Source organism: Furipterus horrens, unplaced genomic scaffold (assembly GCF_987537825.1).
Source record: "Furipterus horrens unplaced genomic scaffold, mFurHor1.1.pri manual_scaffold_1, whole genome shotgun sequence".
Taxonomy (NCBI): Eukaryota; Metazoa; Chordata; class Mammalia; order Chiroptera; family Furipteridae; genus Furipterus; species Furipterus horrens.
Window position 1 is genome coordinate 45165554 of NW_028327171.1, and position 16360 is coordinate 45181913.

At 50.0% G+C, this 16360-nt stretch overlaps 1 protein-coding gene across 3 annotated transcripts in view; it reads left to right on the top strand.

Moving 5' to 3' along the window:
- ECE2 (endothelin converting enzyme 2) overlaps positions 1 to 16360 on the top strand; it is a 30189-nt gene extending 13829 nt beyond the window's left edge. The window contains exons 1-19 of one of the 3 annotated variants that reach the window (XM_090274760.1): positions 2777 to 3253; positions 3533 to 3619; positions 3975 to 4110; positions 4320 to 4535; positions 5004 to 5128; positions 5244 to 5390; positions 5542 to 5607; positions 8436 to 8624; positions 9531 to 9673; positions 10032 to 10146; positions 11438 to 11548; positions 12633 to 12731; positions 12832 to 12909; positions 13488 to 13591; positions 13793 to 13903; positions 14028 to 14095; positions 14259 to 14449; positions 14553 to 14648; positions 15371 to 16360. In XM_090274760.1, coding sequence (XP_090130886.1) covers positions 3215 to 3253; positions 3533 to 3619; positions 3975 to 4110; positions 4320 to 4535; positions 5004 to 5128; positions 5244 to 5390; positions 5542 to 5607; positions 8436 to 8624; positions 9531 to 9673; positions 10032 to 10146; positions 11438 to 11548; positions 12633 to 12731; positions 12832 to 12909; positions 13488 to 13591; positions 13793 to 13903; positions 14028 to 14095; positions 14259 to 14449; positions 14553 to 14648; positions 15371 to 15547 — 2298 coding nt within the window. In that variant the 5' untranslated portion in view covers positions 2777 to 3214 and the 3' untranslated portion in view covers positions 15548 to 16360. Of the gene's footprint in view, positions 1 to 2776; positions 3254 to 3532; positions 3620 to 3974; positions 4111 to 4319; positions 4536 to 5003; positions 5129 to 5243; positions 5391 to 5541; positions 5608 to 8435; positions 8625 to 9530; positions 9674 to 10031; positions 10147 to 11437; positions 11549 to 12632; positions 12732 to 12831; positions 12910 to 13487; positions 13592 to 13792; positions 13904 to 14027; positions 14096 to 14258; positions 14450 to 14552; positions 14649 to 15370 lie in introns of those variants that run through there. The other 2 variants (XM_090274786.1, XM_090274767.1) reach the window with 2 other exon arrangements.

Consider the following 16360-nt stretch of genomic DNA (forward strand, 5'->3'; position numbering starts at 1 on the left):
CATTTTTTGTTGTTGTTGTTGTTGCTGCTGGAAATTTTGAGACTACCATATGAAGAAGCATGGGCTAGCTTACTGGAGAAGGAGAGACCACATAGAGACAGCCCATCATCCCAGCTGAGGCACAAACGTGTAAATGAGGCCATTCCACTAGTCCACTTAGCTTCTTCTGAGCTGGCTCAGACCTGAACAACCACCCAATCAACCACTGAACAGAGAAATAATAAATGTTTGCTATTTTAATCCACAAAACTTGGGTAGGTTTGTTATGTAGCACTGGTAGTTGATACAGACATCCTGAGGATAATTATTATTTCCTGGAACAATTTCCTAGAATTAGATTTTCTGGGCCAAAGAATGTGTACACTTATACCTGTTGATTCATGTTGCCAAAAAGCTTGCAGCAATTTATAAGCCACCAGCAATATATGAAAGTGACCATATTCCTCATCTTTATCAACACTGAACATGAATGTTTTTTATCTTCATGACTACATTATCCTTGTAAATTTAACACATAAACCATTGTCCATTTCCTCTCAACTTACAATCAATGTAGAGAAAAGAAAAGAACACTCCTGTAGGAAAAAAGAGCAGAAAAGAGAGATAAGAATGAGAGACTAAAACAGTATCAAAGATGAGAAACAGAAGAAAAAACAATTAGACTAGAGCAACCTCCAAGCCTCTTATACATAGGGTACTTAACATGTAGTCAGGAATAGTTATGAGCCTAATAAATGATTTGGGTCAAGAAAGAGGCAAGGAAAGGACCTGTGCATTTAGGCCAAGCTTAGAGAAACTGAGAACACTATAAAAGTAGGTCTAGGGTCTTTCATATGTGGCTGTACTTCTCACAGCAACTCTCTGAGATGGGGTGATTGTTCCCATTTTACAGATGATGAAAACTAAGGGTCAGAGCTTTCAAGTAACTTGATAGAGGTCATAGAGATGATAAAAAATTGAGCCCAGATTTGAGTTCAGGTCTGTCTACCTTGAAAATTGACTTATGTCCCCTTAGTCTTCCAGAGAGGATGTGGCAGAAGACAAGGAACTACTGTTGGGAGGAAGTATATTCTCCTTTCGATTCATAGTGCCAAACCACTCTCCAGAACGGAGCCAGACCATTTAGGTTTGAATCCCAGCTCTGCTACTTACTGTGTGACTCTGCCTCTCCATGCCTCACTTTCCTTCATCTGCACAATGGCTTCATAAAATGCTATGACTTTAAATGAGTACATAGATGTAAAGCACCTAGAACAGTGGCTGGCACATTGTAAAGTACTGTATAAACTTGCTGTTTCCAATATGACATTGCAGCAGCCATGGGACTATTTCTTATGAGCCTGTTGCCAGGAAGTCCTTATACAGTAGCTTTGGTTACACTCATATGGTCATGGCTGGGTGGAATTTGCCATAGGGCAGGACCAACCCTGCTGTCAGGCTTGTGAGGAGAAGGGGAAGAAGTGCTGTGGTGCCACATTGTCATCAGAGAGAACATGAACAACTCCAGAGATTTGTCCTAAGTGGCTATCCCAAGGCCTTGCTGCTGCAGACCCCAGTTTGCTGGATGTGAAAGCTCCTTGCTCAGGGAACCCCACTAACCTAGTACCCATATGCCTCCTCTACTATCTGGGAAGCAGAATAGGCTTTCTCCAGCCTTTCAATTCTCATTTCTACCTGTAGGATTTTAATAACAGCAACACTAACTGCAGCTAACACATTGATGTGCTATTATGTGTCAGACACAGCCCTAAAAGGTACTATTCTTATTTCAAGTTTACAAATGAGGAAATTCAGTCTGATTCTTTCATCCTAACTATGATACTGTACTGGCTCCTGTTTGAGAACATGCAATTTTGGGGTGCAAAATGCCAAAGAAAGCAATCCAACATTTCTCAGCCTGATTCATTCATCATCCACATTTTCTCAGCCACAGGAGCACTCCATGTGAGAACCACTTGCAGCAAGTTGTTTGAGAACTGAGGTGAGAGTCAAGAAATGGATTATGGATTTGCCACCACTCCAAGCCTTCTCAGGTTAAATTCATGTACTGTGTTGGGGAGGAGGGTGGAGAATGAGGCACTAAAAAAAAAAAAAAGCTGTGGAAAAAGAAAACACTAGTTACTCTCCAGTGTAGCAGCCTGCAATACCACCAAGCCTGATTAAGGAATGACAATATGGAAGGCAGATGGCAGATGCATAGATGCCACATTATTGCTTTTCAGTGAAATATTGCTTGGGTTTTTTTTTTTTTTTTTCCTTCCTGCAAACCTCCCAAATAAAACGGTTTGCTTTCCTCAAGTTAGAAGTGTTAACACATCTTTTCTTTAAATATATCTGTGGATAGCTGTTTTTTTCCCTGCCCGTTTGTCACCATCTGTAACCCTCCCTTTGTGAGATTCTCTGATGACAACAATTATCTTGGAGAGTAAAAGTGAAGTCTTGGAGCAACACGTAAGGGCAGAGTCAGAGCGTGGGCTATGTGTGTATGTGTTGTACACATGTGTGACATGTGCTGGGCTGGGAACCTTGTGCATGCACACATTGTGTATGAGTAGGCAGTGTCTACATTCAGTGAGCATCTTGTGTGTGTGTGTGGACTGTGTATTGGGCTGGGTGCTTGCCTGTATGCTTTGGGTATGTGTGCTTTCTGTGTAGATATCCTGTGGACAGCCCGTACATGGGTCAGCACCTTGCTGGCTCAAGAGGGGCTCTGCGCACTGCTCGGGAAGATGTTCTTCAATAGAGTATAATTTCTCAAAGGTGTTTAAAGGGGATGGGGATGGCCTGCAACTTGGGTAACTGGGCCAAGAAATAGCAGCAGGGTTTGGGCCTAGGAATGTAAATTATGGGTGGCCTGCGAGAGGGTGCTGCAGAGATGGAGGGCTGACCCTTAAGAGCAGCGGGGTCTCCCGCGGTTGCAACCGCGGGGGCGGCAGGTTCGCGCAACCCAGCAGGACGGGCCGCGGACTCGGGGAGCAGAGGTCTGGGCGCCTGGAGCGCTCCTCCCCCTCCCCACGGTCCCCACCTCCAGGCGCGGCGCCGCGGGGGGTGGGGGTGGGGACCCCGGGCAGGCGAGGGCGGCGGCAGACGAGCGAGGGGCTGCGCAGTGGCTATGATGGCGGGCAGCGGCCAGGCTGGGCCAGGGCCCAAGGCCGCGGCCTGGGCCAGGGCCAGCCGCGGGGAGCCCTAAGGTGCAGCCTGCCCCGACTCCACCATGAACGTCGCGCTGCAGGAGCTGGGCGGTGGCGGTAACGTGAGTTGGGGCTCCGGGTTCTTGGTCAGAGGCCCAGGGGGAGGGGGAGGCTGACGGACTGGGAGCATCAGGCAGGGGCTCTGGCCTCGAGGAGCAGGGGCTGCGTCCTTGAGGAGCGGGGATCGTAGAGACCCAGGCTACAGAGCTGGGCAAGAGGAAAGGGGCCTCGCTGTAGGCGGGAGGGGGCCCGGCGGGGAGGGGTACTGCGGCACTGAGACTGGGCCATGGGCAAACAGCCCAATCTGCCTGACCTGGGTTGGCACCCCAACTGTCCGGCAGATGGTGGAGTACAAACGGGCCACGCTGCGGGATGAAGACGCATCTGAGACCCCCGTAGAGGGCGGGGCCTCCCCGGACGCTGTGGAGGTGGGCAAGGGGGTCCTTCCTCTCCAAGCCCCAGCCCTGTCATGAAGCTTGGCACACCCAGCAGCTTTTGGCTGCCCTGGAGGGTCACCTGCCCCCACCTCCGCTCCAACTCTGGCTTCTGCGCTAGGACTAGGGTGAGGCGATTCTAAGCCATGACGTTGCACAAAAACAGGCTCAGGACTCAGCTCAGCCTGCCTCCATGCCCCCGGACCTAGAGTTAACCTCAGTAGTGTCTTTGCTCCATGGCTTTGGAAACTGCCTGTGCCTTCACCCTCTGGGAGGATATCTGTGTTCTTGGAGCCCTTTCAGCCCCCACCTGCAGCTTGCTAGCTCTCTGTCACCCTGCGTTCTCCAGGTGGGATTCCAGAAGAGGACAAGACGCCTCCTAAGCTCACACACCCAGCTGGAGCTGGTCTTGGCAGCTGTCTCTCTACTGCTGGCTGCACTGCTTCTGGGCTGCTTTGTGGCCTTAGGGCTCCAGTACCACAGCGGTAGGTGGGGGTCACACCTGTCACCAGCACTCCTAGCTGCGGGGACTCTGGAGGCTGAAGGGCCTCTAAGATATTCTCTGGTTGGGGCCACCTTCCCACAGTTTTTCTCTCTCCTCCCAACCTTCCTGCTGTCATGTCCCCTCTCAAAGCATTTGCCTTTCCAAAACTGACTGACAGCCCCCTATCCTTAACCATGTTCCCTGCCACAGACCCATCCCACAGCACCTGCCTCACAGAGGCCTGTGTTCGAGTGGCTGGAAAAATCCTGGAGACCCTTGACCGTGGGGTGAACCCCTGTGAAGACTTTTACCAGTTCTCCTGTGGAGGCTGGATTCGGAGGAACCCCCTGCCTGATGGGCGTTCTCGATGGAACACGTTCAATAGCCTCTGGGACCAGAACCAGGCCATACTGAAGCATTTGCTTGGTGAGTGGGCCTGTCAGGGAGGCTTGTGCCAAGTACCTGCCTCATGCCCAGCATAAGACTTGGCACTTAGTAGATACTTAATAAATGTCCACAAGTGAATAAATAACTGGGTGACTGGAAATACCCTTGGGGTAGGGGATGCAGAGAGCAGGGGGCTCCTGAGAGGTGGAGAGAGGTTTGAGGGGGCAGACCTCTAAGTACAGTGGAGAGACTCCTCTCTGCATTCTGTTTGTAGGACTGCTGGGTGTGGTAGGCAACAGGAAGCCTGTAGTGCTTAGAGATCTTGGAAGGTCTTTATGGACAGGGCAGAGGAAGAAGCCACACTTGGCTGTTCCAACCAGTCTTCCTGGGTCTACATTATAAGGACTGCTCCTTGTTCAGAAAGCAAGAAGAAGGACCAAGTAAGGACCCAGGAACCCTCTCACCAGTCAGCATAGTTGCCACCTGAACCTGTATTCCACTCCACAGAAAACACCACCTTCAATTCCAGCAGCGAAGCTGAGCGGAAGACACAACGCTTCTACCTATCCTGCCTAAAGGTGGAGCGCATTGAGGAGCTGGGAGCCCAGCCGCTGCGAGACCTCATTGAAAAAGTAGAGCCACTGGGTGGGCTGTGGGCAGGGAGAGCAGGACAGGACTTGGAAGAGGACATGGCGCCCGGAAGCTTGGGGCCCCTGTGTCATAGGTTCAACTATGGTCTCTACTCAGATTGGTGGTTGGAATGTTACGGGGCCCTGGGACCAGAACAACTTCATGGAGGTGCTGAAGGCAGTAGCAGGGACCTACAGGGCCACCCCCTTCTTCACCGTCTACATCAGTGCTGACTCTAAGAGTTCCAACAGCAATGTCATACAGGTAGAGGGCTGCAGAGAGGTGGGGAGGGACTTATGGACTATTTGCTGAGCCCAGGCTCTCCTCCTCTATAACTGGCAGGCTGGGGTGGCCCCCTGCACGAGAGTCCAGGTTTTGGTCGAGGTGGGCTTAATCCTTTGCCTTGCTATTGCAGGTGGACCAGTCTGGGCTCTTCCTACCCTCTCGAGATTACTACCTAAATAGGACTGCCAATGAAAAAGTAAGGAGTATCCTCAGAATCCCCACCCTTACTCCCTGTTGAGCTGGGCTAATTCATATTTACTTTGACCAGGGTCAGGGTGCGGAACTAAGGTGAACCTGTCCTGTCACCTCTTCCTCCCTTCATTCTTCTTTCCTCCCTTCCTCCCTCCCTTTTTCCCCTCCTTCCTTCCTTCCTCTTCTCCCAGGAAAACATTTTATAGGCACCTACTGTGTGCTGGTGCAGTGGGGGAATTCTGAGATGTACGTTTCACAGTTACTAGAAATTTTCATGGTAGATGGGATCACAGACCTAGATATTTGAGATAAAACTCCAAGAGAGTCTCTGGGACTCAAGAGACTCAGGTAGCCAGAGAGGTTTTCTAATGAGATTACATTTGAGCCAGGCCCTGTAAAATATCTATGGGAGGGTAATGGCATGCTGGGTAAAGAGAACAGTTTAAACAAAAGTGTTGAAGAAAGAAAGGCTAAAGTGTGTTTGGACCATGAGAAGGGGTCCACTTTGGCAAAATGTAGAGCTCAAAGCAGTCGAGAGGCTGGGAAGGTGGATAGAGTCTAGTTATGGAAGGGACCTGCAATGGCATCCTGAGGAGTTTTTGTATGGGCCATTGCATGCTCCAGAGCGGGGACGGAGTGATGCAGAGAGCAGTGTTTTGGGAAGCCAGTTTGGCTGGGGTGTGAAAAGTAGATATAAGAGAGTGAGCTTGGAGATCAGTCAGGAGTCTTGGCAGTACTCCAGGCTCTGAGTCTATAAGGATCCACATGGGAGGAGTGGCAGAGGGAATGTTAGGAAGGGGAGAATGCAAGAGACACTAAGTCTAAATCGTGAAATGTTGGTGACTGAACGTTAGAAGAGAGGAATAGAAAGAGGAAGAGGTGAAGTGAATTGAGGCTATCAACCTGGATAATAGAGGAATAGTGGGGTCCTTAGAAAAGTCAAGGGTGCCTGTAGGAGAATCAGCTTAGGACACATTGGGGCAGAAGAAACAATATGGTGTCACAGGGAAAGGGCAGACTTTGGACTCAGACCTTGATTCCAGTCCCTGCTCTGCAGCTTGGTGCAAATTGATCTAGCTCTCTGAGGCTAGACCTCCTTCATTTCTAAAATGGGATCATAGCATCTACCTCATATGGTACTTTGGGGCGGGGGCAGGATGCAAACTTATGCTCCTACATGTGGCAGACACTCAGGGAGTGGGAGCTGTTAATGTTAGACATGTGAGTTTGAGGGACCTGAGCACCATCTCTAGGGAGAAGTCAGCTGGCAGCTGTGAAAGCTAGGTGTAGTCCTGGAAAGAGGATGAGCCTGGCGGGAGCTGTGGGCTTGAGGGGCATCTCTTTAGGAACCTAGACAAAGGCTTTGGGAAAGATGAGAGAAAGGGGGAGAAGGAAATCCTTTTTAAAGGACAGTCGGAGAAAAAGAACCTGAAAAGGAGGCTGCTACGGAGGAGGACAACCAGGAGAGTCGTTTACCCTTCTTTCATTCATTCTCAGACACAGAGCCTTCCTCAGCCAGACCCTCTTCTAGGCCTGTGGTGAGCAAGACATTGCTGCTGCCCTCTCAGTGGGGGAGAAGGCATAAATAGCCCAGTATGTCCTGTTTACAGTTGCTGGGACTGTTACAGAGGAGACGCATGGCGTTCTGAGAGTGAGAGGAACAGGAAGCCAGCCTAGTCTTAGGGTCAGAGTAGACTGCAACGAAGAGAGAGGGTTCAGGGCAAAAGGGACAGCTAGTTTACACACAGGCTCTGAGATGGGAAGGAGTATGGCCCATTGATGGACTAGAGAGGGGAGCAGGAACGGAGAGGGGTCCCCAGGTCCTTCTGGACAGGCATATAGACTCATAGTAAACATGAACATGGTGTATCAAGTTTAGCATTTATCCCAAAAGAAATAAAAACTTAAATGTAGGGAGTGGTGTGAACAGACGTATGGTTTTGACATCACCTGAGTCAGAGGAGGGGAGAATTTTGAGAATGTGGGAGAGAAGCACATGGTCCAAGACTTGATAAAAGGCAGGAGAAGGGTTCTTAGCATGTTGCTGGTTGTCATGGGCAGGGAGTCTCCTGTGCCAGCATCTAGGGGAAGCTGCAGTGCAAAAGGTTCAGATGGGATAAAAACTTAAGAGTAGCCCTGGTTGGCATGGATCAGTTGGTTGGGTGTCTACCTGCAAAGCAAAAGGTCATCTGTTCGATTCTCGGTTAGGGCACATGCCTAGGTTATGGGTTCAGTCCCCTGTCAGGGCACATACAAGAGGCAACTGATCAGTGTTTCTCTCTCACATCGATATTTCTCTCCTCTCTCTCTACTTTCCTCTCCCTAAAATCAATAAGCATGTCCTTGGGTGAGGATTAAAAAAAACAACAGCAACTTAGGAGTAAAGCAAGATTCAGGAAAGTATTAAAAGTCAGTCTCAAGCTGAAGGTAAGGAGGTAGGGAGAGGAAGGGGTGAGTCAGGTGGGCAGGGTGGGGGTCAAGATCACTGGTTGAACTAGCCATCCCCTTTAGGAGCTGGGATGACTGAGACTGATATTCAATCCTCTTCCTGTGACACCAGCAGCAAGGAAAAGGAGAGGTGGGGAAAATGAGAAAGTCTGAAGAACAGAGAATGGATATTATGGGATCTAAAACTTCTCAGTAGAGTGAAGAGGAGATGGCCTCTGGCGATTATGGGAGTTCAGGGTAGGGCTCCCGAGCAAGAGTGAGGAGTGGTAAGGAGTGCTGAGTCAGCAGAAGAAATGGTAAGCAGGAGTGGTGGCTGGAACAGACACTCTGAGCCTTGGGCAGAAATTGTTGCTGAGCTGTGAGGATGACTCAGGGTTTTAACAGGTGCTCACTGCCTACCTGGACTACATGGAAGAGCTGGGGGTTCTGCTGGGTGGACAGTCAGCTTCCACACGGGAGCAGATGCAGCAGGTGCTAGAGCTGGAGATAAAACTGGCCAACATCACAGTGCCCCAGGACCAGCGGCGGGATGAGGAGAAGATCTATCACAAGATGAGCATAGCGGAGCTGCAGGTGGGGCCAGTGGGGCACAGAAACGGCTGGGAGGGACCAGTTCTTGTCATTGACTGCTTGGCTTTTCTTCAGGCCATCTTCCTGAGGCAGCCAATCCCTTTTTTTTTAAAATGTTTTTATCCTCTCCTGAGGACATTTTTTTCCCCATTGCTTTTAGAGACGGGGGTGGGGGTGGGGGATATATGTAGAGAGAGACATCAATCCCATACACACCCTGATGCGGTATTGAACCCGCAACCTGGATATGTGCCCTCACTGGGAATTGGTTCCGCGACCTTTTGGTCTATGGGACAATGCTCCAACTGAGCCACACTGGCCAGGATAATTCTTTTGTTTAATTTCCTTGCTTTTGAGCTTCCCAGCTGCATAGTTAGTGTCTGGAAAGAAAAGTGGTGTCCATTTTAGGCCACCTTTTATGTTGCCTGAGCATGCATAGAGATATTAAGTCAAAAATCTGTAACAACTTGTACAAGATATCCACAAAACAATCAGAAAAGATATAGAAGCGTCTCCTAGAGGGCCCTTACTGTGCCAGGCATCAACCCTTCAGTTGTTGGATTACAGAGAAGTTGGGTAGGGGGTTGTGGAGGAGAGCCCAGGTACATGTATGTAGCGATGCTGAGTGGTGTTGAGGAATGGTATATTATTAATTGTTATGAAAATCTGTAAATACCTGTGCCCCAGCTGAATATCACATTTGGTGGTTTTCCTTGTATAAGTCATTGGGCTCCCAGATTGAGGGGCACTCAGGCCTGGAAAAGGGTTTATTGAAGGAAGAGGCCAAAATGAAGCAGCTAGTAACTGTTACCTTGGCAATGGGAAGCTAGGCTCCAGCGTATCAGTGGGGAAGGTTCTGCTGGAATCAGGTGGGCAAGAATAGAGGCTTGAGATTTGTTTTTCTCCCAGGCCCTGGCGCCCTCCATGGACTGGCTGGAGTTCCTGTCTTTCTTGCTGTCACCGCTGGAGCTGAGTGACTCTGAGCCTGTGGTAGTGTATGGGATGGATTATTTACAGCAGGTGTCAGAGCTCATCAACCAAACGGAGCCAAGGTATGGGGCATGGGGCTCAGAGTTCTGTGCAGGTCCCAGGTAGGAACTGAGCATAGGGAAATGGCACAGCCAGACACAGAAAGATTTGACAAGGCCCTGGACATTACAAACATCAAAAGAAAATGTCTGTGGGCTACTCCCCTAGCCAGGGCTTCAGGGAGTCTACTTGTGACCTGTATCCCTGCTCCAACCTGACTTGTGTAGGCAGGTGTGTGGCTCCAGGGTGAGAGAGAGGGATTCTGGGACAGCTCCCACATATGCCTCTCAGGACTCCTGCTTCCTGCACATTCGTGGAGCTGGTTGGGGGTGGGAATGGTAACTCACCTACCCTTTCTTTATGTTCTGGTCTGGATGCCAGCATCCTGAACAATTACCTGATCTGGAACCTGGTGCAGAAGACAACCTCGAGCCTGGACCGACGCTTTGAGTCTGCACAAGAGAAGCTGCTGGAGACCCTCTATGGCACCAAAAAGGTGGGCTCTCTCTCTCTGCCCCCACTTTCTGGTGAAGTTTAGCTGATACTTCACACTTACCGTGTGTCAGGCACCAGTTGCCTCATGGTGTAGTACAGAGCTCAGAACTAGGAATTAAGATGACTTGGTTACAACCTCCCACGCCTCCATTTATTAGGCTGTGGACCTTGGTCACGTCACCCAGCCTCTCTGAATCCCCATTTCCTGGTCTGTAAAACAGGACTATCTTGCAGAACTGTCATGAGGACTAACTGAGTTAATTAAGTGAGGCACCCACCCAGCGTATAAGCAGCACTTGGTTTTGATGATGATGGTGATGAGTAAAGAAGTGCAGTTCCTAGTTTCAGGATACCTCATTAAGTGGGGAAAGTGGACATGTAAACAAACATATTATATTTAGGGGTGATGAGCGCTCACACTGAGTGAAAGACCTTCTTCGTGTTATAGGACAGAGGTGGGGACAGCACATTCTACCTGGGGGGATGGGGACATCAGGAAAGGCTTCTCAGAAGAGGTGACATTTGAAGAATGAGTTCACCAAGAAAACAAGAGAGAAGGGCAGTCCAGGCAGAAGGAACAGGATGTGCAAATTCCCAGAGGCCAGAGGGAGCATGGTGGGTTTGCATGTGTTCTGGTATGAGCTTGAGAACAGGGCAACTGAGAGGCTGAGGGTGGTGAGGTGGGCCTGGGGCAATCCATGAAGGCAACTGAATGTTGTGTTTTGAAGTCTGGCATTGATTCTTTCAGGGATGGGGAATCATGGGATGGTTTTTAAGGATAGGAGTAACCCAGTTCGATTTATGTATTAGATCATCTGTCTGGTAGCTAAATGGAAGATTGAGGGGCGTGGAAGGGGGGGAGAGGGGTGAAAATGGAGTTAAGAGTATCTAGTTAGGAGAGCACTGCAATCTTCAGGCAAGAGAGGATAATGTTGTAGGTCAGGGAAGTGGCAACAGGTGGATGGGAGAGACGATTATGAAGTAGAATTTGTAGGAACTGGTAATAAATTGAATGGAGGGGTAGGGAGATGGAGGAAGCTAGTGACTCCCAGATTTCTGGCATGGGGGGCTGACTGGGATGTGGAGCTGAGCAAAGAAATGGCTTCCCTCCTGGGGTTGGCACACTTTGTGATAGTGCCCCTCATTTTCCTTGGAGTCCGAGGGAGAGCTGGCACACCAGACCAGGGCTTCCATCGTCCAGACCTGAGAGGGGCTGGCCCAGGGACAGAGAAAGGCCCTCAGTCTGGAGGGCAGAGCTACCTCTGGGAGGCCTGGCTCTTTGTTCCTTACAGTCCTGCACGCCAAGGTGGCAGACCTGCATCTCCAACACGGACGATGCCCTTGGCTTCGCTTTGGGTTCCCTCTTTGTGAAGGCCACATTTGATCGGCAAAGCAAGGAAATTGTGAGTCTTCAAGGTTCTTCCAGCACTACCCCTTGTTTTAGTTAAAATTCACTGTTCATATTTGTGAGTACATATAGGAAAAAAACTGGAAGGAAATTTATTAACAAATTAATAGTGATTACTTTGGGTGTGGGGATTATGATAGATTCTTTTTTTAAAAAAGTATATTTTATTGATTATGTTGTTACAATAGTTCCAGTTTTTCCCCCTTTGCTCCCCTCTGCCCAGTACCCCCCCTTCCCCCAGCAATCCCACCCCCCTTAGTTCATGTCCATGGGTCATGCATGTAAGTTCTTTACACGACAGATTCTTTTGTCCTTTAAAGTTCTCTGCATTTTCCAAATTTTGTATAATGAGTTTATGTTACTTATTCAATTAGAAAAATAATATTTATTAGGAGATGATAATGAATATGCTTAAAGTATTATCTACAGAGATGTTTATGAAAGTATTGTTTATAATAAGGGAGAATCAAAACAGCTTAAATGTCTAATCATAGGAGAATAGAAAAATACTCTGGTTAGGGTGAACTATGAGGCAGCCTTAAAACTGATTATAGCTCTTTAAGTGAGAAAAAGTAAGTTATAAAATATATAAATGTTGCACAACATAATTCCATTGTGTGTGTGTGATATATATATATATATATATATATATATATATATATATATATATATATATTCAGGCAGAGAAAGAAACTAGAAGTAGATAATCAAATGTTAAGTGAAGTGATCCCTGAGTGAGGGATTGTAAGTGGTCTACTTTCTTCTTCAGTTATTCTCAATTTTCCAAATTTTCTGTTATTAATGCCTTCCCTTTGTAATCAGATAAAAATCAATGCACTATATTCAATTATAATATTAATTCAATTAAATTTTTTGATTAATTAGAAAAAAAGCCACTCACAATCCCAGTACTTTTACAAATCCTGTTCCCTTCTCATCCTCCCCATATGCTCAGCCTTAATTCAAGAATTTGGGCACTCCCGCATGTCCCCTGGACCAACAGGGATGGGACACGAGGGTGGACAGGGGATAAAGGATTAACGTGAGTGGGAGGCAAACTTGTGCCCCTTCCCACCCAGGCTGAGGGGATGATCAGCGAGATCCGAGGCGCCTTTGAGGAGGCCCTGGGGCAGTTGGTTTGGATGGATGAAAAGACCCGTCAGGCAGCCAAGGAGAAAGTGAGCTGTGGCCGGGGTTGGGGCGCCATCTTGAGGTGGGGGTGGAGGATACAGTTTTTTGGGAGCTTGCGGAGGGAAATCCTTAACGTGGCTTGTTTAGGCAGACGCCATCTATGATATGATCGGTTTCCCGGACTTCATCTTGGAGCCTAAAGAGCTGGATGATGTTTATGATGGGGTGAGTACCTCTGCTCACCCATTTTGAACTTCAGCCCCACGGAGGGCACTATTCTCTGGGCTCATTAATAGGAGCTCAAGCACTAGGAGGGAAGGAGGTGCTTGTTGGTTTCTTTCAGAGGCATTGTAGGCAACCTACATTGCTCAGGTGCTGGCTCTGTGTAGGGTTCATGTCAGATGTTAGTAGAATGCAGTGTTAACCAGCAGGAATTTGCAGTCAAACCTGAGTCAAATCTTGTTTCTACCTCTACCTAGCTGTGTAACCTTGGACAACTTATAGAACCTCTCTGAGCCTCAGTTTCTTTATCTGTAAAATGGGATTTTATTAGTACCTACCTCACAGGGTTGTTGTGAGAATAAAAGGAGGCAGTATGTGAGAGAGAGAGAGAGAGAGAGAGAGCGCACACCTGCCTTGTAAGTAAGTGCTCAAGCGTTGGTGATTATTATTCACCATTTTACTCCCATTTTATTGTTGAGGAAACTGAGTCTCAGGGAAGTGCTCATTAGTAGCCAAACTGGGACCATTATCTTCTACAACATGTTCTCTTGCTTGGTTTCTACTTCCCACTATTCCCATAGTATGAAGTCTCTGAAGATTCCTTCTTCCAGAACATGTTGAATTTGTACAACTTCTCTGCTAAAGTGATGGCTGACCAACTCCGAAAGTCTCCCAGCCGGGACCAGTGAGAATGGAGGGCTGCAGACATTTGGGGCAGCAAGAGAGGCAGGGGAGGATTCCAGGGCTTGGGAGGGGTGATGGGCAAGACTGATTCCAAACTAGTGACACAAGGTCCTTGCAGGAGGTAGGTCAAGGCTGCTGGGCTAGGAGGAGCATCAGGAGAGTCAGGAGACCAAGCCTCTCCCCTTCCCTCTCCCTCCCCCAGGTGGAGCATGACCCCCCAGACAGTGAATGCCTACTACCTTCCAACCAAGAATGAAATTGTCTTCCCTGCTGGCATCCTGCAGGCTCCCTTCTACGCCCGCAACCTCCCCAAGTATGTCTGAGGCAGGAGGGACTGGGTGTTGGAGCCTGGGCCTATGGGTGGGCTGGGAACAGAGCTGGAGGTGGGATCCAGAAGTCCCCTACCATGTCTTCACTCAGCATTCCTCACCTACCAGGGCCCTGAACTTTGGTGGCATCGGTGTGGTGATGGGCCACGAGTTGACACATGCCTTTGATGACCAAGGTAGAGGCCCACAAAGTTGTTTCCTCCAGCCTAGAATTCCCAGTGGCTCCTGCAAGGCCTCCAGATAATTGGGAGCAGGCCAAAGGGACCCTAGATGGGGAAGCTCCTGACCCCAAGGGTTGTGTTCTGGTCTCAGAAGGGTGCAAAGGTTCATTCTCCTCAGGGCGTGAATATGACAAGGAAGGGAACCTGCGGCCATGGTGGCAGAATGAGTCACTGGCAGCCTTCCGGGATCACACGGCCTGCATGGAGGAGCAGTACAGCCAGTACTGGGTCAACGGGGAGAAGCTCAATGGCCGCCAGACACTGGGGGAGAACATTGCTGACAATGGGGGGCTTAAGGCTGCCTACAATGTGAGTGGGCTAGCCAGACCCCCAGTGGCTGAGGTCCACCCGCCCTGGGGGGAGGAGTGCCGGGTAGGCCTGGTGAACTTCCCGTTCCTGTGTCCAACCCCAGGCTTACAAAGCATGGCTGAGAACGCACGGGGAAGAGCAGCGGCTGCCAGCTGTGGGGCTCACCAACCACCAACTCTTCTTTGTGGGATTTGCCCAGGTATTGCCCTCCTGGGTGGCCTGGGATCTGCCCCTCTCCCACTCCCTCCTGGGTGTGTCACTAGAAGTCTGGGGCATGCAGGAAAGGGACTGGGAAATGAGGCCCAAGTTGGTGTGTAGAAGACAGTCTGGGGAGGCCTTGTACCCAGAGCAGCTCGGCTCGGGCTTGCCAAAGCATATGCGGAAGCCCAAGAGGGAGAAGTCTCAGGAAGCTTTTTCAATCTCAAAGGGCAGGGCTGCACTGCTAGAGGGGGGAGGTGTGGGGAGCAGGATGGATCCTCACCATGTTGCTGTGAGGTGGCTGTGGACGAGGAAACTAAAGCTCGGGGACAAAGTGGCTCATCCAGGGCTACCCAGGAATAAAGTAAGTGACAGAGTGTGACTCAGGCAGGGTCTCCTCTAAATACTTTACACGACAGCAGACAGCCTCTGGGGGGTGGGCTTCCTCCCCATAGACACTTGATCCTGGGCAACCCTATTTCCAGGGCAGCTTTGAAAGGCCTTCAAGGAATTTGGGAAGGAGGGTACAGTTCCCTTCCTAGTGCTGACAGCAAGGGGCTGGGGCTCAGATGCTGACTGAGCCCCTGCCTGTGTCCCTGAGGCCTCCAGAGCTGAGGGGCAAGGTAGTTGGTGGTTTGTGTCCCTGGGATGACTGCTGCAGTCCAGTCTGTGACCCTGCCCGCATTAGACACGATATGTCCCCATGTCTGTCCTGGCCCGCAGGTGTGGTGCTCGGTCCGCACACCCGAGAGCTCTCACGAGGGGCTGGTGACCGACCCCCACAGTCCTGCCCGTTTCCGTGTGCTGGGCACCCTCTCCAACTCCCGTGACTTCCTGCGGCACTTCGGCTGCCCTGTCGGCTCCCCCATGAACCCAGGGCAGCTGTGTGAAGTGTGGTAGACCTGGGTCTGGGGAGAAATGGCCAGCTGTTGCTAGGGCCTGGGGTAGCTTGCCCAGCAAGGCTGTTTGCTCTGGAGTTTGGAAAAGGCAAATGCCAGTTAGACTGGGTCCAGCCTCTCCACACCACAGGTGACATGAGTCCCAGTCCCTGCTCAACCACCACATTGTGCCTCTGCTTTGGGGGTGCCCCTGCCTCCAGCAGAGCCCCCATCATTCACTGTGACATCCTAACATGTCACCTTGCCTGAAGGAGGCCTGGATATGGGGGCACCAACTTCATAGGAAGGAGTCGGCCTTTCTGGCCTGAAACTCACTTGGCTTGGTGGCCACGGGGTCTGTGTGCCTGCGCACTCTGACAATGCAGGGCCTGGGTGGTGTGCCTTCCATGCTTCTTCTGGAGGCTCACACAGTGCTCCCTTGGGAGTGGGCTCAGCTCCTTTCACACCACCATCGGGGGCTGCCCTCCACCTCATGCTCCTTACACTGTTGCTTCTCATACTGCTGCCAGCCCTCACAGACAGAGAAGCTATGCTCAGCTCTTAGTGGAAGCCTTAGGGCCTTTACAAGCCTTCCCGTGGCTTCCCTGTTTCCCTGGGCTTAGAGTGGAAGTGTGTATGTGTAGGGGATGCTAGTTCCTGTGTCTTGGGGCACAGCTCTTGGGGTGGGGGGACTGAATCTTTCTGGACCAAGCAGGAAACAGAACAGGGAGAGGAAGGACAGAGTTTATTTTTACAGGAAAGAGGGTGGGGAAGGTGTGGTCTTGGACTTGTAGGACCCTTTGCCAATAAATAGACACACATCAGTTAGCCTGTC